This window comes from Notothenia coriiceps, unplaced genomic scaffold (genome assembly GCF_000735185.1).
Source record: "Notothenia coriiceps isolate Sejong01 unplaced genomic scaffold, NC01 NC01_scaffold00010032, whole genome shotgun sequence".
NCBI lineage: Eukaryota > Metazoa > Chordata > Actinopteri > Perciformes > Nototheniidae > Notothenia > Notothenia coriiceps.
The window spans coordinates 70,019-93,351 of NW_011342733.1; the positions used below are offsets into that span (position 1 = coordinate 70,019).

General features: G+C 39.6%; 3 protein-coding genes across 3 annotated transcripts; 2 read left to right on the top strand and 1 right to left on the bottom strand.

The window, feature by feature from the left end:
- The first annotated feature begins 9,208 nt into the window (after positions 1–9,208).
- LOC104945787 (immediate early response gene 5-like protein) lies at positions 9,209–10,292 on the top strand. Its single transcript, XM_010771504.1, has one exon. The coding sequence runs from the start codon at positions 9,347–9,349 to the stop codon at positions 10,220–10,222; it is 876 nt and encodes a 291-aa protein (XP_010769806.1). The 5' UTR covers positions 9,209–9,346; the 3' UTR covers positions 10,223–10,292.
- Positions 10,293–11,091: 799 nt separating this feature from the next.
- LOC104945788 (carnitine O-acetyltransferase) lies at positions 11,092–17,788 on the top strand. The gene is made up of 14 exons (XM_010771505.1): positions 11,092–11,253; positions 12,838–13,107; positions 13,192–13,310; positions 14,493–14,546; positions 14,656–14,821; positions 14,941–15,115; positions 15,733–15,911; positions 16,004–16,104; positions 16,193–16,312; positions 16,409–16,531; positions 16,625–16,760; positions 16,845–16,907; positions 17,004–17,141; positions 17,247–17,788. The coding sequence occupies exons 1-14, from the start codon at positions 11,227–11,229 to the stop codon at positions 17,460–17,462; spliced, it is 1,887 nt and encodes a 628-aa protein (XP_010769807.1). The 5' UTR covers positions 11,092–11,226; the 3' UTR covers positions 17,463–17,788.
- A 17-nt stretch (positions 17,789–17,805) lies between these two features.
- LOC104945790 (A disintegrin and metalloproteinase with thrombospondin motifs 13-like) lies at positions 17,806–22,295 on the bottom strand. The gene is made up of 12 exons (XM_010771506.1): positions 22,185–22,295; positions 21,908–22,087; positions 21,280–21,478; positions 21,108–21,207; positions 20,894–21,023; positions 20,566–20,742; positions 20,276–20,480; positions 19,399–19,675; positions 19,173–19,316; positions 18,903–19,082; positions 18,186–18,361; positions 17,806–18,094 (listed from the first exon to the last, which is right to left on the bottom strand). Exons 1-12 carry the CDS (start codon positions 22,241–22,243, stop codon positions 17,933–17,935), a joined length of 1,989 nt encoding a protein of 662 aa, XP_010769808.1. The 5' UTR covers positions 22,244–22,295; the 3' UTR covers positions 17,806–17,932.
- Positions 22,296–23,333: the final 1,038 nt, after the last annotated feature.

Consider the following 23,333-nt stretch of genomic DNA (forward strand, 5'->3'; position numbering starts at 1 on the left):
GTGTGCTTCAGTTTCAACCATAATGTATTTTATGCTGTGACTCACTCTGTGACTAGGGCAGGCGAGTGAGTTTGGTTGGAGAGGCAGCAGGCATGTATGTTTCATAAGGGCCTACACACGCGCACACACACACTCATGCGAACACACACACCTCCCCTTCTCTTCTTCTCGGAGGAAAAGCAGTACTCTGCCACATGTGCAAGTCTCAGCAGAAACAGATTCTGTATGTTCCTGTTTCTTGCTCTCCCGGCTGTGTTGTCATGGTTACAGAGCTAGTCCACCAAGGCACGCAGCTCCCCTCCCTCCCTCCCTGCCTCCCTCCCTCCCTCTATCTTTTTCTCTCTCGCCACCGTTGGGTGATTCAACCCATCAGTTGGGTTGTGTCATCTCCTAGATGGAGTTTCTAGCTCCCACATCTCATAAATGGAGTTTTTCAGTTTGTGTTCCAATTGGATTCTAGTTTGAGAAAATAGGATAAATGTGTTTGTGTGTATGTGGGTGAGGTATGGGTGAGTTTTGCGGGCGTCCTTTACCCGCAGTACTGGGGATCAAGCATTGACAGGAGGTGGGCTGGAATGGGGGTCTGGTGATAGACACTGAGGGGGTTGTGGAGAGGGTGGAGGTGGTGCTGGTGCTGGCTGCTTCCAGGTGCCTGCGACTGGGGCTGAATATGAATGAGGGGCCCCGGTCCTCCAGAGATGGCGGCTGGGGAGAGAGCTGCTAAAACCAGAGACCAGTGGAGCCTGGCTGCGTGAGAGGCCCCCACAAGCTGCTGACAGGAGCTGGAGCTAGCCATCACGTTAATTAGCGTTTTTACTCTCGCAGCTCCGAATAGGGGGAGTGGGTTAGAGAGGGATGTGGGGGTGGTATATGACTCATAGACACAGTATGGTTTATTCATGATGGAGGAAGGGGATGTGTGCGTATTTGTGTGTGTGTGTGTATTTCCTTAGTAGATCACTGATTGGCACTAAGCCAAGATATTATTATGTCTTGAACATAATAGCGGGATTTCATTGTTTCTTTCATTAAGATTTTTTCTGAAATAAAATCTTACAAAACACACTGAACTAATTCTTTTTTTTATCTAAAACTAGATATTTTCCTATCGTTGTGTAATAGTTGGACACAACACATAAAGATGATGCCAGTAACTATAAGCCGTAACATTTTATTTTTAATTTCCTCTGTTACCGAAACATTATTGATCGCAGGCTTTTGAGGCCTGTCTGGAGAGCTTCAGACTGATGAAATGGGTTAGGGGTGCCTCTCTCATATAGGTGACCTGACCTTGTCTCCTCTGCCTCAGCCTCTGACAGTGATCCTCGCCCCCCTGAGTGATGCGTGAGATCAATAAATTGGTATTTTCCCCACACCAATCACCAAGGAGCCCCCGTCCAGGTTGAGCAGAGCTGAGGAGAAGAGCTGCTGCAATAGAAAGAACATTCCAGAAGAATCGTCTCCTCCTCAGTCTGTTCGCTCGCTTCGTGCCAGAGTAGGGATGTGAGAGGTTTGTATGTTTGTTTGTGTGTGTATAAGAGGGTGTAAGGGGGGGTTACATTACAGCTATGCTATTGTCTAATTGTCTCCTCTTATCATTAGTGACAACCATGACCTCTGTTATTGGCATATCTGCATTCTGCCTGCACTGCAGAGCCTCCACCACACTACTCGCAGCGTTTTCTCTCCCAAGAGCGGCAGGGCCCATGCCTCATAAATACAAACACAATCTCTCCTACACCTCCTGACTGCAGGACAGGACTCCACACATATCTGCCCGTGGAGCGCAGCTCATTTGCATACATATTAAAGTGACGCCTCAGAAAAAAGGAAGAGAGAAAGAGGGGGGAGAGGAGGGAGGGAGAGAGAGAGAGCGAGTATATGCAAACAAGGCTTTCATCTAATATGCAAGAACCGGCATCGCTCTGGCATAAATCTGCATCTGAGCTCAGGCAAAGAGAGCGGAGCCCATTTGACAGTAAATGGGCTGGGGATGGCTGTCAGATGCACAGGCGAACAGTGTGTTACCCCACAGAGAACGGGCGATTGATCCGTATGGCATGTCACACATAGCAACAACTACAAGGTAACAATGGCACATGGTAACTAAAACCTATGGATGGCATTGGAGGAAATACATGGGGGATAGATAATAAAGAAAAATATGGGTTGCTGAAAAGAAAAGTTGAATATTTTTTTGTTATGTGCTTGTTTGTTATTTTATTTTTGTGCAAATTAAACAAATCAGTCAAAAGTCTTAATTAGTGAACTGTAGAAATGCTGGTAGGCACAATTAGAAAGTGTAATTAGAAAATATAAGCATGCTAGAATGCTAAACTGAGATTACCTTAAACTTGCTAAACATAGATTCAGTATGTTAGCATTGTCTTTGCTAGCAATCAAGCAGGTTGATATTAGCATTTGGCGAATAACCACAGCTGTTCCTTTAAGTACAATTGCAAAGAGATGCTAGTATAGCTGTCGACTCCTATGTGCAAATGTACTAAAGTTTTACGCAGATTTTGTGGATGCTAAACCTGCACTAATATGTAAAAATAACCTGTCTCATCCGCAATGGCATCCCTAATTGTGCTGCCAAGCAAATAGCGTCTCGATGCTACTGTGCTATTTGCACACATTTAAATAAGGTAATATGCGTACATTTGGTGCAAAATCGGCCCCATTCTATGCAAATAAGGGCTAATAGACGAACATCATAGTGAAATAACAAACGTCTTCAGAGAGTTAGCGGTAACTGAAGTGCATTTATTGAAAGAGTCACGCCCAGACTTTCCAGGGACAATTTATAGCAGCATTAAATGATATGTTTTTGTTGGTGTTCTGCTTAAATAGACCATCTTCTTACAGTCTGAAGGTGTGCATTTGAAAAACAGCCACAGCACAGTCAGACTGTGATATTTAATACCAAATTGTGTTTCTCTATTTCCTGCAATTAATTATTTCTTGAGTGAGTCTTGTTTTAACTTTTGGCACAGCCTTGTTTCCCCCTTGTTCTAGTCTTCATGCAAAGCTTAGCTAACTATTGGGTAAAGCAACATTTGTATCATTAGAGTGGTCTTTTTATTTTTAACTAACTTTTGACATGAAACCAAAAGAATAGAAAATCCCAAATATTGAACTGTTCATTTTAAAATGTAAGCATATGGTCCCTGTATTATACGTATGCTGCATGATCCAATTAACTGAATTGAAGTAGGCCTATTGTCCTCAAACTAGCAGTTATTAAACTTCTATAAAACTCTTTTGTACAAGCAAAAGTAGAGCGTACGATGGCAGTGCTAAAGCAAAAAAAAGTGTACGACTGAAACTTTACCTACTGTCTTCAGAAACTGGAGTGCTGCCATGAGCTCCGGGTTTTCCCTAACTTTGTGAGTATTTCATGTTGGAGACCCTTGAACTCCCTTTCCTGTTTTCCTGCCTGAGCATGTCACATTGAAGCACGCCATTCTGTCTGTACAGGTGATCTTACGCACAGGAAATGGAAACTTTGAATGTGTTTGCGCAGTTTGTGTGTGTGTGTGTGCGTGTTGGAATAGGGGCGGGTTGGAAATGGGGGTTGAAACAGGATATGTTGGGAATAACACAAAGCACAAAAAGTGTCACATGATCTGAAACACAGAGTTGATTTATTTGGCTTCAGAAAGAATCTGTTGCATGTGGTTTGGAGGAGAGAATGTTTTCCTTCTTTGCTCTCAGTGTGCTCAGACACAACACATGGAAACATTTTCAGAGGGGCCTTGGGTCCAGGAAAAAAAGCTCCAGACATTTTATTTCTTCTCCCTCTTTTCATAGCTTTTTCAGTTCTTTTTTTCCCAACTGATTGAATTACATACATCTGCTTGCCACATGTGGAAATATCCCCCTAATGAATATTTGTGATGCAAGGGTTTTGAGGTGCAATTAATAGAATATGTTAGCAGTTTATTTTGGTAAGAATCAACTGGCAGTAGTATACCAAGTGGTGGGCTCTTCACTTATTCCTTGCCAGGGTGGTGGTGATATATCAATGAACATCCTATTTACAGCCTCTATTTCAGTCTGTAATAAATACACTTCCACTCACATGAGACAGTTGCAGGTCTGCTCTATTGTCTGCCATAAATATGCTGGAAGGGTTGGTTAAATATTGATAACACCAATTTTCTGCCTCCCCCTCTACCCCTCAAACCCTCCCTCCATCACCACACACACACACAAACATCACACACTCATCCCAAACCCCTCCTTCTTTTTCTCCTTCTATCTCGCGGTTATTTCACCCTCACAGTAACCTTGCTTATGCATATTGCATATGTAAATAAAGCACCCCGCCTCTGAAGTAATTGTGTGCATCTTCCACAGAGCTGCAGATCTCAGCTCTGTGTTTAAGAGGATGAACTATAGAAAGACTGACTTCTCTTTGTTAAGCAGGTGATTCCTTTTTGTTTGGACTCATCCACAAACTCCACAACTATAGATTTATTGATTTTAAAAAAGAGCTTGAAGTACAATTTGTACAACTCCTAATTTGTTATTGTTATTAAGGAGCTGGTTATGGGTGGGACTGAGTCCTTTGAGTAGGATCACTCACATATATCATTTTGCCTACAATTCTTCATCAACACAAGTAGTGTGATGTAACTTTACCATCAGGTTAAATATTATGAATAATTATATCTTAAGTATTTTACTTAAGAATATATACCTTGCTTGCTTATATTACACATGGCATCTCCCATCATTAATGTGTATTTCAGTTCATAAAATTCATAATTAACATAATAAACTACCAAATATAATTATATCAAAGTTACAGTGTTTTCTTTTTCCTCCTAACACAGTTATTCGTCTCAAGAGAAATACATAAACAACATCTGTTTCCAATGCTGGCAGTTTAATGCCCTTAAAAAGGTACAGGTATGAAATGTGCTACGTACATAAACTCAATTTAACCTTAAATAGGTTCACATATGCCTTAATATTATGAATGATGTCTTGAAATGGCTTTGCCTTTGTCAGTTGGTTTGTGTGTAAATAAAGACTTACTTTATCTTTTCTCAAGTGCAGACACCCAAGGTAAATAGGATCAAAAGTTTAACTAATGGATGTATCTTTTAAAAATACTTTTATTTTTAATGTTGTGTGTACATATGCAAAGTAGGCATTATTTGATCAAAAATCTATGAATTTGCATACCTTTCCAGAACAGAAATCTCAACCAGTCATGTTAAAAATGATTTGAACTTAGTTTTGACATATAACACTCAACATGTTTTACATAATTTTAGATAACTCATGGGGATGACATTGTAAAGTTTGCTGTATTTAAGTGTGGGGGGTTGGAGCTTAGAGTATGAGAAAAAATCTAATCTGATAAAAAAAAGCCTCTCAATATGCTTTGTGAAATTGCATACACTTTGCAAAGTGATATATTGAATAGAGTAAAATAATGTATATGTAACAATTAAACTTTCCCAAGTTTTCTGAAAAGTATTGTTTAAATATTTAAATACAGCATTATGCTACATTTAGGTAAATATAATAAAAACGTTTGCAGATTCAAACAGTCAAAATGAGGCAAAATAAACACCTTTTATCTATCAGGAATGCTCTGCAAAAAAAAAATAGAACTCTATAATCAATAATGCAGTATCTAGAGAACAGCAATACATACCTTCCTTTCTTTTTTCACATATACTTTATTATTTGTTAACTCAACCCTGTGGTATTCTGAGGGTGTTTCTGATATGGTCCATATTATTTTGAAATCTGAAGGAAAAAACAGGACGCAAAAATGTGTTGTGTTGAAACTGGATGGAACAATTCAAAAGGTACTTCTTTGGTAATTTCAAGTATATCTGATATCTAAATTGTACCATACTCTAATATAAAAAATAGAAGTGTATATGTCTTTTGCATTTCTGTATGTTTCTTTGTGAAAAGAACTCCCTCTGGGACACTAAGACGTTTAGGTTAAAGTTAAATCACCATCTTAGTTTTAGTTTAAGGTTTGCTGTAAATTGTATTGCAGCAAAGAGAAAATGAATAATTAAGAACGTACTGCTGTTAAATCAAAGAACATCAGATTTTCTAGAGTTTGGATATCCATATTTATATCAGAGATTAAGAGCCTCAAGTTTGATATTACAAAAAACAGAGCATCAAGAACATTTAAATGATCAAAGACTGTTTCAACATCAGAGTTTGGGCATTACAGATCATGAGCCAAAGGCAAAAATGACATGTTTAAGTAACTGCAGAATACACAATTTGAATTTAATAAAAAAGATATCTTAGAAAGACATCTGTTATTACTACTTGTATCTGTGATTGCAGGTTTAAACCTCTAACAGAGCAATTTTCAACCTAAGTATGCCACCTTGACTTCTTCACAATGTGTCCTTTATGCACATAGAGGTCAAAACCATCAGGAGAACATTAAACTCTTTTATTTGTATTACTATACTGTGTGTACTTTTGCAAACCAGCAAAGCCATCACTGTCTTATGATCTTTAAGATTAATCAAATCAACATGAGTGCGTGCATGTCTTCATACCTGATTCTAGGTCCATTTGACATTTGCTCTGACCTTTGGGTCTGTCTCTCACAGATTGTAGGTTGCGGTTTCTCTCCAGTGATGCTCAATAAACTGTTTGTTACGGTTTATTTTCCTCCAATTTGACATTTTGGCACATACCCTCTTTCCCCCCCACTTGCTTCTCTGGCATTGCCATTTAGCCATCCATAATAATGTTTGCCCTCAAGGTAACAAATATGTATTTTTTTAGTTGTTTTCTATTTAGGTTGCTGTTATAATTGGAAAAAGACAGAGCGAGCATTTTCACAGTTATATTTAAAATGTCATATACAAAGTCTTTTGTTCTACAATATTCTTTACTATACTTACCTTTTCTACACTATGTCATCTTTGTAACCAAAAACCTAATCACATAAAGTCAAGGCAGTGTGACTTGGACAAAGGGATGATTGGTGATTGTTTGCAAATGTTGTATAACAGCATGGAGAAAAGCAATTCAGTACAGTACATCATTACATTAAGTGTATCTACTTGATCTTCCCCTAATTATTTAATATAATCAAGGATACTTGAATTTGATTATTCTAATGCATTCAGTTCTATACAAATTCCTGAGCTACAGCATAAAATACAATGATTTGCCATACCGTAGCATGCTGTACAATAAAAAAGGATATCAATCTGCTCCCAGCTACTTAAACCATATTCCAGGGAGAGCACACATGTCAAACTCCAATTTACTCCATTATCAGAGCATGATAACCATAATAGTGGCTGTCCTCCTGATTCACGTACCTGGCAGGAAATCAAAGTCATATCCAGGTGTTCAGTATGATGTCAGCCATCTGTGTGTGTACACACAAACAGATGTGGGGTATGGATGACAGATAATCCGTCGACAAAGAGCTTTTACCTCACACATCTGAGAACGGTGACAGTATTTCTATCATCAGAGGCAGGCCCGATGACATCATTGTCGGGTCCAGACAGCCCATTCATAATTGCGTATTTGTACATTAACCTATGTACTGCATGTATATATTTAATTTCGGTTTTGGAGGAAATGTCTGTTTAACTAAGTATAGTAAACCGTTATAATATAGTACAGTGAAGGCTTTTAAAGTACACAATTGTAAAATATGTAGAAATGAATGTCAATTTGTTATTTTCCATTGTAAGGGTTTATGCTTCTTAGTGAGTGTGTATATATTTACTTAACATTTGAGGAAATATCTTTTTTAGTAAAGTACAAAGTTATAGTATAGTACAGTATAGTACAGGCTTTTGTAGTACACATTTGTTTAGTTTGTTTAGAAATGAAACATAATGTACATATTATATTGTTAGGGTTTATGCTTGTTATTGAGAGTGTTTATATATTTACTTTTGAAGAATTCTATTACTTTTATTACTTATCACAGTATACAGTCATATATAGTATTACGATACAGTATATATAAGGTTTTTTTTTTCAGTGTTGTATCGGAGGATTTTAATATGTATAGAAGTGAATTGGTGAAATGATTGCAGTCATTAGCTATGGCGCCTGCTTCACGGATCAGTCATTCAGGGGATCTGAGGAAATGTTTTGAAATGTTGAAATTTGGGATTCGAACCTGCCATTCTAGTTCGCAATTATGCTGGTTTCTTGATTATCTATTGTTTATACTCGTTGCACCTATAATATCCTTTTCGTTTTAAGATGTGTTGGTGACATATTTTATTTGGTCTTTCTGTCATTTATGGATTTACTTTATCTTTGTACAAAAAGAGCTCTATTAATAAACTCATGTTAGCAATGTATTTTACTGTACTTTTTGTTATTAACTGTACTGTATGTCTCAGTTCTGTGCTATCACTCTCTGCTCTGCTGTATTGTATTCCTGTCTATTGTGTTATATTGTTCCATAGCCTTTATTCAATTCTAACACTCTCACTGCTATATATTCCATTATCTTCTTATGTGTTTTATGACTCTCCGTTAGGTTTTTGATCTGGTTATTCTCTACCATATTCCATTCAACTCTATTACAATTTGGTATGGTCTATAATTATACTGCAGTCATTTACTACAGGTCTATCATTTATATTCTGTTCTATTCTAGTCTGTATTGTATACTATATACTTTCCTGTATATTTTAACCTTTGTACTTCTTATATTTTTCTCTTGTATGATGGTCGCTTCTTCTCATTTAATCTTTACCACATTTATTTTAGGAAATAACTCATATCTTACATTATATTACTCTCTTTTACATTCTACTAATTTGAACAATGTTCTCTCTACTGTAGTCTATAATACTCTAATATAATAACTTATTTTTACATTCTATCTTAATGCTATAACTCTCTGTCTACTCTAATCTATTATATTTCTCTGTAATGTGTTCTATTCTATTGCAATTTCTATTATTTTCCACTCCTCTCTTTCTGTTCTATTTCCTTATACTTTCTTCTTTTCTATATGAACAATACTTGTGATGATTTTAGTACGCACTGAGATTTAAAGAACATATTTAGAGAAATGCAGCATGCCCTCTCCTACCTGCATTCTGAATGAGGCAAGTAGTGATATTTGCGTATAACAGAAGCACCGCCTCCCTCCCATTGGACAATGTCTACGTGAGGGCGTGGCAAGGAAAGATGAGAGTTGAAAATCCATGCCCTTACTGGGAAGACATGGAGAGCTATGGACACAGTCTACACGAATCCAGTAGGAATCTCAACTAAAGCCTCACGTATTTCTTCAGTGAAGAACCAAACGATTTGAGAGACTGAGAGAAAAGAACGGCTGGCCCGGTTGAGGATGGAGTGTGCATTTGAGGCACAGAATCTGATCTCTATTTCTTTGAGAAAAATCCAAAGCTCCAGGACGCAGAGAGGAGGCATCAAGCTCCACAAGAACTTACTGGTAACGTACGTACTGAGAAACGCCAGGCAGTTCTATGTGAGCAAAAACTTACAAACGCAGAGGACGCATCAATATGAGGATGTAGCTGCAGTCCGTGAAAGGCAAGAATATTTTGAGCTGACTGGGAGCTTAACGGAGTTGTCCGATGACTTCTACTGCAACTTTACTGGGGTTGAGTCGGACACTTGGCAATGCGGAGCGCACCAGCACAACGGCCAGCCTGCAGAGGTGGCGCACCAAGACGCATCAGCCTGCGCAATGCTTTCACCAAGTGACTCTGACCTCATGGTTTCGGACGCCTGTTGGAGTTGTGCAGACAAATCCCCCTGGGAGTTACCTATCCAAAACGCACAAGCCAACCAAAAGACTGTCCTGGACTTGGACACGCATGTGGTGACTACTGTCACGAATGGATACTTCCACTCAGACTGTTGCGCGCAGTCAAAACAGCCGCAGGGCGCGCAGTGCTACGCTAAAAAGCGAAAGATGGACACAAGTTATCATATTGTTGACCCAGAGTTTTATTTGCCAGACTTTGGGCTAGTGCCATGTAAAAGGATGAGAACTGATGATGAGTTACATTCAGACTCGGAGCAGTTGGACAGCACAAACATCTCCAACCTAATCTCAGTGTTGGGTTCAGGTGGACTATCTGAGTTTGTGAGTTGGCAGCAGACGGACCTTGAGCAAATATTCGCCGCTCAAACAATTTGTTTAAAACATACACTGTTAACAGGCAGCGGTTGGACAAGAGCAATCGAAGCCTTTTGATTTGTATGATTGTTTTTTCTTTGTATCGATTTATTTTATTGCTTTCAAATAAACCATGACACGAATGCAATTCTCTCTCTCATGTGTTATTGAAAAATATTTCTGAAATGTGCTTATACAGAGCATTCATATCATTTCGAACTACTTTTATTTTCTATTAATATTTCTCGTGCCTATTGATACAGTTTCCTTACCCAGTGTAACTTAATTGCACATTTCATTTAAACATTATTTTCTGGTGATTCGTTTGAGAAACTGGAGTCTGTATTTGGTTTGCATTTCCTGAAGAAATTAGTTCATGCTGCTTCTTTTGCAAGCATGTTGGCATGTTGGAAGAGCTCCATCATGTGGCTGGTTAAGATATGTACAGCCTCATGCACCAGATCAACACAGCATTGCATATCATTCTGTAAATGTTTTATTTATATCTGGTCCTTCTTTTATTAATACATTTAGCTAACATACGTTTAAAACACTAATGCATTGGCTCTAAATCTGAACTTAAAATCCTGAAAAAGTATACAACATTATGTGCACACCAGTGGTGTTATGAAAGATAGGCAGGCTACACATGGGGTTTTAAATGACCTTGTATTTTTTTCCCCATCAATATAATTTAACCAGTAATTTGGGATTTCATCTAACGTAATAATGTATGACTCTGCCATATCTTAAACTAAAAGTCAGCCCAATAGTTCACAATAGATCGGAATGTATCTATAGCCATGTATCCATTATTTAACTTAATAAAAAATGATGACGGAATGAGACAGTCATTGCTTAAGAAAATGTGCAAAACATTTGAGAAACGACATGCACGCACAATAAACTCCACTATAAAGCAGCACTTTCAGTGGAGAGCTCGCAGTTGTCTGCTCGCAGGGTCTGGGGGGGCGGACAGCTGAGAATACACCGAGTGCTTGTCCTTGAGACATGCCTGCCCGAGGGTCTCTCATCTTTATTCCCGGGACTGCCTTATACCTTTAACAAGTCTGTTTGACAAGATGTTGGGTGTTTTTGTCAAGGCTGCGGTGAGTCTATTGTTATTAGTCTTTATGTATTTTAGGTAGGCTATGTAATAACAAACGCAGTAACGTTACGTTTCGCTTTACGGCAATAGACCGAGTGAAGGGGTGGGGCGCTGTTCAGAACTACAACACTGGGATATTAAGGTTAAAATGTAAATGTTTCTCGACTGTGGGCTATCAGAACTGGTGGTACGCTACACGTTATTTAAAATAGGGTTCACTTAGAGCGTAATTTACGAGCCCCGTACTGTGAATTTAACGGAATTTAACCGCAAATTAGCCTAGCTTAGCAGACAGCATTTACATACATAACATACTACGCATGCTGCAATACATGTCAACGAAATAGTCTCTCAGTAGCTTAGTTAGCTGTATTACTGAGTTGTTCATGTATTATTAATCTCTCTTCATTATTTGTTTTGGCATGATTCGCCTAATACACAACAAGTCTGTCTTCGACTTTCGGAGGTCATAGCCTTTTATTTTGAAAGAGTATACCGGAAATTCAGTGCCTTTAGGGTTGGCAAACATCAAAACCAGTTATCATACTTATGAATTAATTTGAATCCCCACTGTTATTTGATTTTCGTTGTAGGAATAAGAACATATTTCAGAAAAAAGTTTTTTGAAGATTTTTCATTTTCTGCTACTTTATACTTCAGCTTCCAGAGGCAAACATTGTAAAAACATTGACTAATAATTAGGTCACTATGCTGATTCGATTAATATCATAAATAAGTAATAGTTGATATGGTTTAATATAAACGTTATGATACCTTAACAGCTACCTAACAGTATATAAAGTATTTAAAAGTTGCTCTTTTACCAACATTAACATGATGAACACATAAATGCATCAATAACAATTATCCAATAATATAATATTACCTCTAGTGCAGAATGTAGCTACACTTTTTGTACTTAACAAAAACTTTTACTTCTAACTAACACTTTTAAGTACAATTTCTTACGGCTACTTAAATAAAAAATCAATGTATAAACCAAATATACCTTCACCAACATTTATCTTCAAATCTTATCACAATTGTTTCACATAAAAACGAGAATACTAGTGATCACAGATATATTTCTTGCTTTCATGTGTGTTAGTTTTAGCTACCATTTCCAAGGTTCAACTGTATCAACCTTCTATTTATAAGTTGGAAAAGCACCAGTGGGTCAAAACAAATAGTATGACTGCTTTGCTCAGTTGTTTTGGTTTCAAGTTTCACAGTTGAAATGATCGTACACTGAAAATGTTGTTCACAACATACTGTGCTTAATTGAACCCATTTCCACTGAGGATCTGATTGCATACAATTAATATTTGCCAAAAACTCAGCATCAGTTAGTTGTAGTCTAATTAATCTTCTGGTTCAACTATTGAGATTACCACTAAACACTTTGACTCTAATATCAAGGCAATGAGTCTGCATTATGACCATGTGGTCAGTCACTAAATATATGACCAAAGAACAGTTGTGACCCTTTCCAAATGTTTTAGAGTTGCTAGTGTAATATTTTGCCTGTTATTCCTGTAGCAGATGAGAGTCAATGCTAAATGCTAATAAGGACTTTGTCTTTCAGTTGCGGCGTGGCATAGTGAAGCCATGTCGCCTGGTCAGACCCGTTATACAGATCCCAGAGAGGTCCATGATGCACCAGGAGGGTTTACCTAAGCTGCCTGTGCCGCCCTTGAAGCAGACATTAGAGAGATACCTTACTGCGCTGGAGCCCATTGTCAGTGAGGAGGAGCTGGAACACACACGGCAGCTGGTGAAGGAGTTCCTTGAGGGTGGTGTTGGGAGTAGGCTGCAGAAAAGCCTGGAGCGACGGGCAAGCAAGACCGACAGCTGGGTAGATATCTGGTTGTATTTAGCTGAATATGTTGTGGTAATCCTGGTGAGGAAAGTCCTGATTTCTGAATCTTGCTCTATGTAGCTTTCAGAATGGTGGATGCAGTCGGCCTATCTCGATTGCCGGATGCCGTTGGCGGTTTACACCAGCCCTGGGGTTATCCTGCCCCGCATGCATTTCAGAGATCGACAAGGACAGATGAGGTAAGGATCCATTGTAAAACCACAATAACTTAATTGTTTATCCAAATAAACAAAACCCTACTATCGCAAAAAGAAGTTCCAGTACATCTGATGTGTGCTGCCAATTTCTTGAGTTCCTATTATACGGTTATAAAAAAATCTTGCCTAAATATAAGCGCGTAAATATAGGTTTCCCAAAAAGTTTAAATGCAGTGTGAACAAGCTCACATAGAACTAGAGATCCAAGCCATCCTTCACAAAAAAAAGAATCGCCAGTACTTCTAATGTGGGCTGTAAATTCCTTGGGTTCACATGTTATGATTGATTAACCTTTTTTTTGAAGTGGGGTTTTATGAGGTTCTAATCAATAGTCATTGTGTAGTGGACGGTGGTCGGCATGTCCACGGTTTAGAGAAACAGGAAGGAGTATAGGAAAGGAAGCAAAGCAAAGTACTGCTTTGGTCTAGGCTAGGTACAAAACCCATTCAGGCCACCTAAAGATAATCAACATCAGTTTAAGTGTTTGCTATATTTAGACTATTCACACCGCTTTAACTTGCAGTAAGAGTTTTCTGAATTTGAACTGATTCGTTATGTCCATCTATAATGACAACCAAGCCATCACACTCCACCAAGTCAAACAATCACACACACAAAAAAAACGGTCGAGGTAACGGTAGACCACCAACTCCCACAGCAGAATATTACTTCGCTTCAGTGCAGTAACTACAGCCTTTTTTTCTAAACTAGGGGCATGCTATATTTATCAATAGGCAACACACTGACTATGGACACGTACCTCATACAACCCTGCATCAAAATATTCAAACTATAAACGCAGTGTAAACAAGCTTGTATAAAACAGATGGAGTTTAAAGCTGACCTTTGCGCATGCTTCCCTCCAAAGGCTGGCTATTTAAAGCCGTTTGGCACATCATAGCATTGCAAAGCTGTTTTGGACTACTGTGACCCGTGGGATATGCAGTGGACACAGTGGCCACATAGAGAAATACTCCAGTGAAGGCTGCAGTATTAAGTGTGTCGGGTACAGTAGGCTTACAATCTGTCAGTGACTGACACCAGGAGGTCATATTGAATGACATTCAGTTGTGAATGTCATCTTTCAGAGCTGACTACTGGGTCAGAATATGTTTGTCCATAACACTGATGTTGTCTTACTACTGATACTGTCTTCTTTTTCAGGTTTGCTGCAAAACTGATTGCAGGAGTTTTGGACTTTAAAAAAATGATTGACACGTGAGTTTGTCAGAAATTAATGCATATATCCTAACAGAAAGCTCATTATCATTACTTCTCAGTTGGTTTACAAATCTGCAAATATATAACGCTGTTTGCTGTGTCACAGTGATACCCTGCCTATAGAGTACCTGAGTGGGAAGCCGCTGTGCATGGACCAGTATTACAAGATCCTGTCCTCCTGCCGTATCCCGGGTCCAAAGAGAGATACTGTTGTAAATTACCACAGCGGGAATACACCTGTCACTCACATCACTGTGGTCCACAACTTCCAGGTACTCTAGATGGCACTGCTGTTACTCTTGTTTCAGCTATAAGACCTCAACAGAAATACAATTGATAAAGAAACACTGGACCCGTGGCTGTATTAAATACATTTGGCCTTTCCCCTCAGTTCTTCGTCTTAGATGTGTACCACAGCGATGGCACTCCGCTGACAGTAGACCAGATCTACATGCAGCTGGAGAAGATCTGGAACTCCTCTCTGCAGACTAACAAGGAGCCTATTGGCATCCTCACATCACAGCATCGAAACACCTGGGGAAAAGCCTATAACAATCTGATAAAGGGTGAGCAATGCAGATACAACAACTTTTCAGATCCTGTTACTTAATCCTCCATTTTAAAAGATGTGTTCTCTTATAAACACGTTTTTTTTTTTTTTTATTAGCGACCCCCCACTTTAAATGTTCTTTTAGTCTTTATTTTTTTACCTACCTTTTATATTTTTGTATTTATTTTATAGGTCTTAATCTTTTTATTTGTATTTCTGTTGTGCCTATATGTTCACTTTGTTTTATGGGGTTTTATATTTTATATTGTTGCATCGACTCAGTTTGACTCAGTCTTGTGTCTTATCTGTCAGAGAGAAACCTTTATTTATTTTATTTTTTATTATCATACATGTTACCTCCTTGTGTCTATCTGATAACATGTTATATTTTGCTGCATGTACCTTCTTAACAAATAATCTGAGGGGAATTTCTTGTTGTTTGTTTTTAACTTGTGTCATTTTGTAAAGCACTTTGAGCTGCATGAGTTTTATGAAAAGTGCTGTATAAATAAAGCTTTATTATTATTATTATTATTATTTAGAATACATCTTGTCCAAGAATCTAAATGACTCTTTGAGAGAAAATCTGGTATGGAGAAATGCAATCTACAAGGCTGTTTTATTTATTTTCAGACAAGACAAATAAGGAGTCAGTCCGTGCCATCCAGAAAGGTATCTTCACAGTTTGCCTTGATGCCCCGATGCCACGCGTGTCAGACGAGCTGTATCCGAGCCGTGTGGCTGCACAGATGCTGCATGGAGGAGGAGCTCGCTGGAACAGTGGCAACCGCTGGTTTGACAAGACCTTACAGGTGAGTTTTAGACAAGTGACTTTATACTGCAATTGATCAAAAATAGTGAGGTAATGTTTGGGAATTTGAAAATGCTTGTCAATATTTCTCAGTTCATTGTCGGTGAGGACGGCACATGTGGGCTGATGTACGAACATGCTCCTGCTGAGGGTCCACCCGTCGTGTTTCTCATCGATTTCGTTGTTAAATTAATGTATGTGTCTTTTCATTCTTAGATGAGTGTTTTTCCTATTTTCAAAAATAAGCTCAAATGCACTAAATGTTTCATATTTTCTCAACAGGCAACAAGTGGAAATTGTTCGCACTCCCATGGTTCCCCTGCCCATGCCTCAGAAACTGCGTTTTAACATTACGCCTGAGGTCAAAAGAGACATTGAGAGTGCCAAACAAAACATGAACATGTATGTAAAGTGCAATTGTGATTATTATTATACTGATTTCGCTCAATTGTATTATCAGACCTTTTATCTGACTCACTCTTGTCTTTGTTTCTTCAGAATGGTGCATGACTTAGACGTGAGGGCCCTTATGTTTTCTCATTTTGGGAAAAGTGTGCCAAAGAAACATAAGCTGAGTCCAGATGCCTTTGTGCAAATGGCTCTTCAACTTGCCTACTTCAGGTAAGAAACCAATTTTCCAATATAAAAATGATGCTGGACATGGAAATTGGGAGTATCAATTAATACAGCCTGTGTATTGTTTTTGAATTCCAGGATGTATAATATTTGCTGCTCTACACATGAGAGTGCATCTTTGCGAATGTTCAAATACGGGCGCACAGATGTTGTCCGTGCTACTACTGCAGACTCGTTTAAATTTGTTGAGGCAATGCAAGACCCAACTAAACAGGTACTGTTAAACCGCTAGTCTCACAATTAATGTACAATATAAGGCATGTAAGCTGTCCTTCTGAACAGTAAATACTGTCAACAGAACACAGAGAGGCTGGCGCTGCTACAGGAGGCCGCTAAGACGCATAAGACCAACACGTACGATGTAAGAGCTGGAGATTATCAACATTAAATCTTTTTTTTTTTTTTTTAAACGTCATCTGATTTCTCAGTCGTACACATTTAACTTTTTCTTTCTTAGGCAATTCATGGACAAGCCATAGACAGGCATCTCCTGGGGCTGAAGATGCTGAGTATTGAAGAGCTGACCTCCATGCCTGAGATATTCATGGATACCTCTTTTGCTGTGGCTGAGCATTTTCATCTCTCCACCAGCCAGGTATATTTGCATCTAAGAAAATCCACAGTTTACTATCCCTGAGCGAATGATTACTTGTTGTCGTATTTGTTCGCTCGCCCTCATCTCTCCCGTCTCCGTGTCCAGGTTGGCTCCAAGACAGACTGTGTGATGTGCTTCGGTCCAATGGTGCCAGATGGCTATGGAGTGTGTTACAATCCCATGGATGAGCACATCAACATCGCCATCACGGCCTTCAACAGCTGTGACGAGACGAATGCTGCCAAGTTTGCCCGGGCTGTGGAGGATGCTCTGTTGGACATGAGAGCTCTCCTGGAAGACACAGCTACAGCCGAGCAGTGATCCCACAGCGGTGCCTGGCGAGGTGTTTGTGTCCCGCCGGGCTGAACAGGAGCTGGAACTGAACGCTGGCAGAGGGCCACGCTGACGTAGACACAGAATGTACTGGTAGTGCTAGGATGAGGGGACATATATAACCAAAGGGTCGTGGGAAGTGCAATTTGTGACTGCTTTTGTAATGAGAGGCAGTTCTTTATGGTGGAAATTAGATATTTCAATATAGGTTATACGTATATTAACATAATTTGCTGATTGGATTTTGTGATATTTCTTTCGCTTGTGCCATCTTCATGATACTGTCCTTGTTTTACTAAAATAACTTGAGTGCTTTGGTTTGTTTTGTATTTATTTTTGGTCACACAACAGAAGTACAGCAGAAGTAATTTGCTGTTACAAAAACGTGTTTATTGTAAATAAAGAATTCTAAAGAAATGTTATAAAGGAATTTCAAACCTCCTCACAATTGTTCATATTTAGTGTCTGAGACGCATAAAGGAATATTCAGCTCTGAAACTCCCTTTGGCATTCAGGTAGTCTCCATGAAATTCAATCTCAGCCATGTTTCCAGAGGAGTGCCACTGAAACAGTTGTTGGCCTTTAAACACATTGGTCTTTAAGACATTCATGTCCCGGATCTGAACAAGAAACAAAGAGGAAATAGTGGAGTCAATATTACATTATAACATAATTTTAACATATACCATTGAAACCATGTGTTGTCCGCACCATGATGTATGTAGATTGGGAGTTGGTGGAGTTAAACATTAACCCTATGTGAAGCGCTTGGATTTTGATCTTTACTGAGGGAGGGGCATTGATGAGGACTCTGCAGGTGTGGTTAGCGTTTGCCGTTGTTGGATTCTCAAAGACGCCAGTTGGGGAAAACAGCTGAATGTCACAATCTGTGGGGCAGAGACACAAGTACACTTCATCTTAACAAAACATCATGAACGCCTGAACAGCCAAATGCATTTCAAAGGGATGGCCAGGCAATTACATAGTTCCCGATGGTCCTTGTGAATATGAAGGGGAAACAATGAAGGTCTTGAAACGTTTTATATATTTTGAGCAAGAAAATAAATTGTAGTTCTGATATTTTTTCACTTACTGTTTAACCTGCCACCTGCCTTCAGTAAGTGCAGATCACGTACAGTATAAGGGAATAAAGTAGATTCCGTTTAAACAAAGGCACACAAGAGAAAAAGTTGACATTTACCAACCCCTCAGCTATGCCTGGGAAATGTAAATGACAAGTCTCACAAAAGACATTTACAAAAACTTGCTTGTTAAAAATCTGCTCAAACATGGGGTCACTTAACTTTTTCCTCTAATAATAACTTTTAATTATTTCACAAAGCATCAGCCAATCTTTTAAAATAGGGTAAATGTCAGCCTGTTGGATTGAAGGCAAAAATGAACTGCATGTGCTGACCACACTCTTACCCTGATGATGGCTCTTCTTGATGTTTTTCTGTGAATTATAGGTGAACACAACCCCGTTCCCAGAGATGAGCAGATTCTGACGCACCAGCAGGACGTTGGTTCTGGTGGTGAGTTCACTGCCTGCTACCTGCTCGCACTTCTTCACCAATGCCAGTCGGTCAAAAAATACAACAAACTCCTCTGTAGAAAGATGCATGGAGTGATACATGTTTGTTTGGATGCGTTAGCTATGGCATATGAAATATCTTTTTACATCTTTGATAAACATACTTTCGCTGCAGTTCAAGGAGCCAGATTGCATTTTAATATAGATGACCTCATCTAGGGGTCGACCAATGGATACCGTGCAGCGGCCTGTCATGTCTTTCAAATCCACAATGCCAGATTCTTCCAGGAGAAGCTGTCCACATGCCCCTGGTAAAGAGCAGACACTGTAATGATAATCCATCAGCTGCCTTCAACTCTTAATGAGAATGGGTAGTTGTTGTGTACTAACTGGGTTTAGGTGTTGGGATGGTCGCTGCAGTGGCCTGTAGGATGGTGATTGGCTCTGTTGGACTCGGAGAAGGATGGTCCAGTTGTTGCTGTGGTGTGACTGCAGTTATGACATCTGAGGTTGGTGCCGCGTCTCCGCAGCCGCCCATGTAGCAGCCCTGTATGGTGATGGGTTTGGGCATGTGCATACAGAACTGAGGGCTGAGGGGTTCCGGATGAGAGGGGCCCATGCAGGACACGGCTCTGGACTGGATCCCGTACCCACATGGTACCGAGCACTGGATGGACAAGGTATACCACAATAAACAGGATTCATTCAGAAGAAGAAAAGAAAGTGGTATAACATGCGGATTCCAATAGGATTCCAGGAACAAACAATGTTTTAAAGGACAATTAAAAAGGCAATTTCACTGTGTTTTCAAGTCAGGCCATACATATCTTTGTATATTAACATATTTTTCTGAAAATTGGATAGAATTACATTTTTGTATGTATTTTCTTCTACATTTCCAGAGACAGGCAGCAATTCGTTTTCATTAAATTCCATAACAAATGGAGATAATTTGATTTTACACTTAGAAAGTCTGGCACGGTCCTTTAAATGTGAATCTGACTCTATATGGAAGACACTAAGCCAAACAAATTGAATAATGTAAAGTGTAATACCTTTTCAAGTCATTTCTCTTTGTTCTTATTTTTGAAACAGTTGCAAATCCTTACATTTGAGAAGCTGGAATCATGGTTTCAATTATTAAGAGATTATCAATAGTTGCCCAGTCATCTTCTGTCAGTCAATTTGCCAATTAATCAGCTAATCGTTTCATTTTGACTATTATCTAATATTCATATTCAATCCATGTGTCTCCTGTGAAATGTACCTGGCTCCAAGGTTTCACCTCCCATCTGAAGGTGCAGACCCTCACCAGGCAGGGCACTGTGGTGGCCGGTTTGATGGCTGCATGGCAGCTCTCCTCCGGCACCACACTCTCCCTGCCATGGACAAACTGCACACAGGACACAGTCCTCTGAGCTAAACCCAAATCGCAGGATGCAGAGCAGGGTGCTGCACTGAACACCCTCCACCTGGAAGAATGACAGTGTTGTTTAAGCAATCTTCCATGAGCAAAGATGTATCTCTGTCATGTGGGTGTTTGTGTGTGTGCTTCACCTGGCTGGGCAGCTGTGGTTGTTACATGAAACTACTGCTGTGGGTTTGGGAAAGTCACTGCACTCTGAATCCTCCACCACCTCCTCCTCCCCGTCTCTTTCTCCTGCACAGTACAGCACCCTGTTGGCCACCCCTCCTCCACACGTTACACTGCAGACTCCTTGCTTAGAGTGCCACCTGGTGGTTATAAAAATGGTTGCTGCTGTCATTTTCAAGCCCTTCATTTAAACATAGCTTCTTTCACTTGATCTTTACATAGAAGACTACCAAATAAAATGAAATGTACTGCATTTTACTAGACATCTACAAGTCAAGAATGGTTTCTCACATGCGGGGGCAGGGAGATGTGTTGCAGGTCTCATACTGAGGAGGAGGTTTTGTAGTAGGATCACAGTGGACGTCCGTTACCCCCAGTCTGGTCTGGTGGTCCACACAGGAGAACCACACCTGCAGGGTTCCTACATAAGCATCAGTCCTTGGTTGACCTTCTTTGATTAGGACTTTCTGTTTCTGAGTGATGGTAAGCAATCATTTTCACTCACCATTCCCACAGGTCTTTGAGCACTGGCTGATAACAGGACTCCAGACATAGACCGGAGCCTGTCTGGAGCGTGGCAGCACACCAGACTTCAGTATGGGCGTCTGCTGGTCAAGGAAAACAATGTTTACAAATGCTTCAGATTTTCTTATTAGAGGGAGATTTATTTACTTTACCTCTCCCTTTGATTCCCACCCAATGGGACAGACATCTACCACACAGGGCACAGTGTCAGGTGGTTTTATCTGCAGAGAACAAAAGCTTTGATCCACTTCCACTTCCTGACCATGTTCTGACCGGACACATGACACAACACGCTCTGTTTCTCCTGGCCCGCACACAACTGAACACTCCCCTGGTTCTGACACACGCCATCTGTAAACACATGTTAGGGGATTTTACGTTCTCTCTTTTCAACACCTGAAAGCCTTAATTTCCCTAATGCTAGTTATATGGAGAAACTCAAATATCATTATTAAATATAAATTAAATATCAACATTTTAGGGTTGACTATTGGTGCTTTTTCAAAAAATATTTTCACAATAACATCATCAATTATAAATATCAGTACGTTGATATAGTGCTGGTAAATGCAAATAATAGGTCAGCTAGATCAGGCTAGAGTGTTCAGGAAATAGTGTAGCATCACTTTACTGTAATGAAGCATTTAAAGCAAGAGAAATACACATACATGATGAAGTCGATGTTCAGTCTCATATCAGGATAACCATTAAATATCAACCAAAGGAAGTTATTTGACCCATGTACCTACAGTAATGCTCATCAGTAAAGTGTAGATTTACCTGGCAGGACAGTGTTGCAGGTTACATTTTTCTACAGCATTTGGAGCTGTTTGAGGATGGCATTCAGCATCTTGGACCTCTACCACATTGGTTCCATGTTCCTGAACACATCTTACAGGATGCACTCTCTCTCCTCCACCACAGGAGGCACTACAAGGCCCAAACAACCCTGCATCCCACCTGTACAAGAGTAAATTATTCATGTTTAACCATGTGTGCTAAGCTGAATGTGGAAAGCGAAAGAAAAAAATCACACAGTGCTGAGTTTGAACCTAACCTGGGGGGACAGGGTGAGAGCTGACAGCTTGTCTTGATGGGTACGGGTGGAGGAGGCATTTCACAATCATGTTTCTCCAAATGTGTGTTGGTTTCTTCATGTACGCAGACATATTCATGCTTCTGTACACCTGTGAAAAAAGGATCTATTTAATGAAACATGATTTCCCTGACTATTCAGGCAATGTTGTAACATTTCAGAAGATTACAAGTCTTAAATGCAATATTCAAAACATTTATATTAATGGTTTTAACGAGGATTTGAGGAGATTCACATAAGAACATCATGTACAGACAAGGCTATATATGAAATTATTTTGGGCTCGACATTATAAATGGCCCGCTGGCCTGGAAGCACTATTTGGACACCCCAGGCCAGCATAACGTACTTTCCACTTGCCCGCTCGGGCCACTAAAAATATTGTTTAAAAAAAAATGTTTCCTGTGGTATTGGTATTTTGACTAGCAATTGTGTGAAATTGTTTCGTTTATTAACGCTACAACATAGCGTTTCGTGAGTCGCTTGTCGTTGTTGGCTGAAAAGCAAACAGCTGTTTGCTGCGGAGCGCAGCGCGAGCAGGCTCCCGTGAGCGGGAGTGCGCTCCTTCACGACAGATTATCGCGCCACCTAACCATTCGCCAAAATGTTTTTAATACCAGCGGTAACCGGCCAAGCGCCGTGCAAAAAACAATCTTCAAATAAAAGAAAGTCACCGGAAGAGTTAAAGGAGAGTGACAGGGAGCATGAGAAGAAGAGGGAGAGAAAGTTTCAGCCAGCTTGATCGATGGAGTTGGCTTCTCGTGGTGCAGTGACGCGTACTAAAACCCTTTTATAATCTATCGATTAGATTTATGATTCGAAAATGATAAAAGTAGGGTAGACATGTGGAGATTATCCGGCTGAACAAAACGTGCATTTATCAAACAGGTTTGTTTTCCACAGACCTTATTTCCAGCTATTTTCCAAAACCCTGTGCAGAAATCCCATTGCTTTTTGTCGAGGGAACCAGCAGCTTACTTCCTGGTTTTATGACGCGTCACTGGCTGCACCTCTCAATATGATGCCAATATAAACAAGGTCTTCTGTCGGCTCTGTACATCAATGCCGACCTATGCTGACAAGTAAGTGAAGAGTAGAACATATAAAGGT

What these genes read in the sequence shown, in the direction of transcription:
- LOC104945787 (XM_010771504.1), top strand. Translation starts at nt 9,347, where the DNA reads ATGGAGTGTGCATTTGAGGCACAGAATCTGATCTCTATTTCTTTGAGA.
- LOC104945788 (XM_010771505.1), top strand. Translation starts at nt 11,227, where the DNA reads ATGTTGGGTGTTTTTGTCAAGGCTGCG. An exon ending in GATCGACAAGGACAGATGAG is followed by an intron (nt 13,311 to 14,492) that starts GTAAGGATCCAT and finishes CTTCTTTTTCAG; the next exon opens with GTTTGCTGCAAAACTGATTG. An exon ending in CTTCAACTTGCCTACTTCAG is followed by an intron (nt 16,532 to 16,624) that starts GTAAGAAACCAA and finishes TTTGAATTCCAG; the next exon opens with GATGTATAATATTTGCTGCT.
- LOC104945790 (XM_010771506.1), bottom strand. Translation starts at nt 22,243, where the DNA reads ATGCCTCCTCCACCCGTACCCATCAAGACAAGCTGTCAGCTCTCACCC. An exon ending in CTGCAACACTGTCCTGCCAG is followed by an intron (nt 21,479 to 21,907) that starts GTAAATCTACAC and finishes ATGTGTTTACAG; the next exon opens with ATGGCGTGTGTCAGAACCAG. An exon ending in CATCCCAACACCTAAACCCA is followed by an intron (nt 19,317 to 19,398) that starts GTTAGTACACAA and finishes GCTCTTTACCAG; the next exon opens with GGGCATGTGGACAGCTTCTC.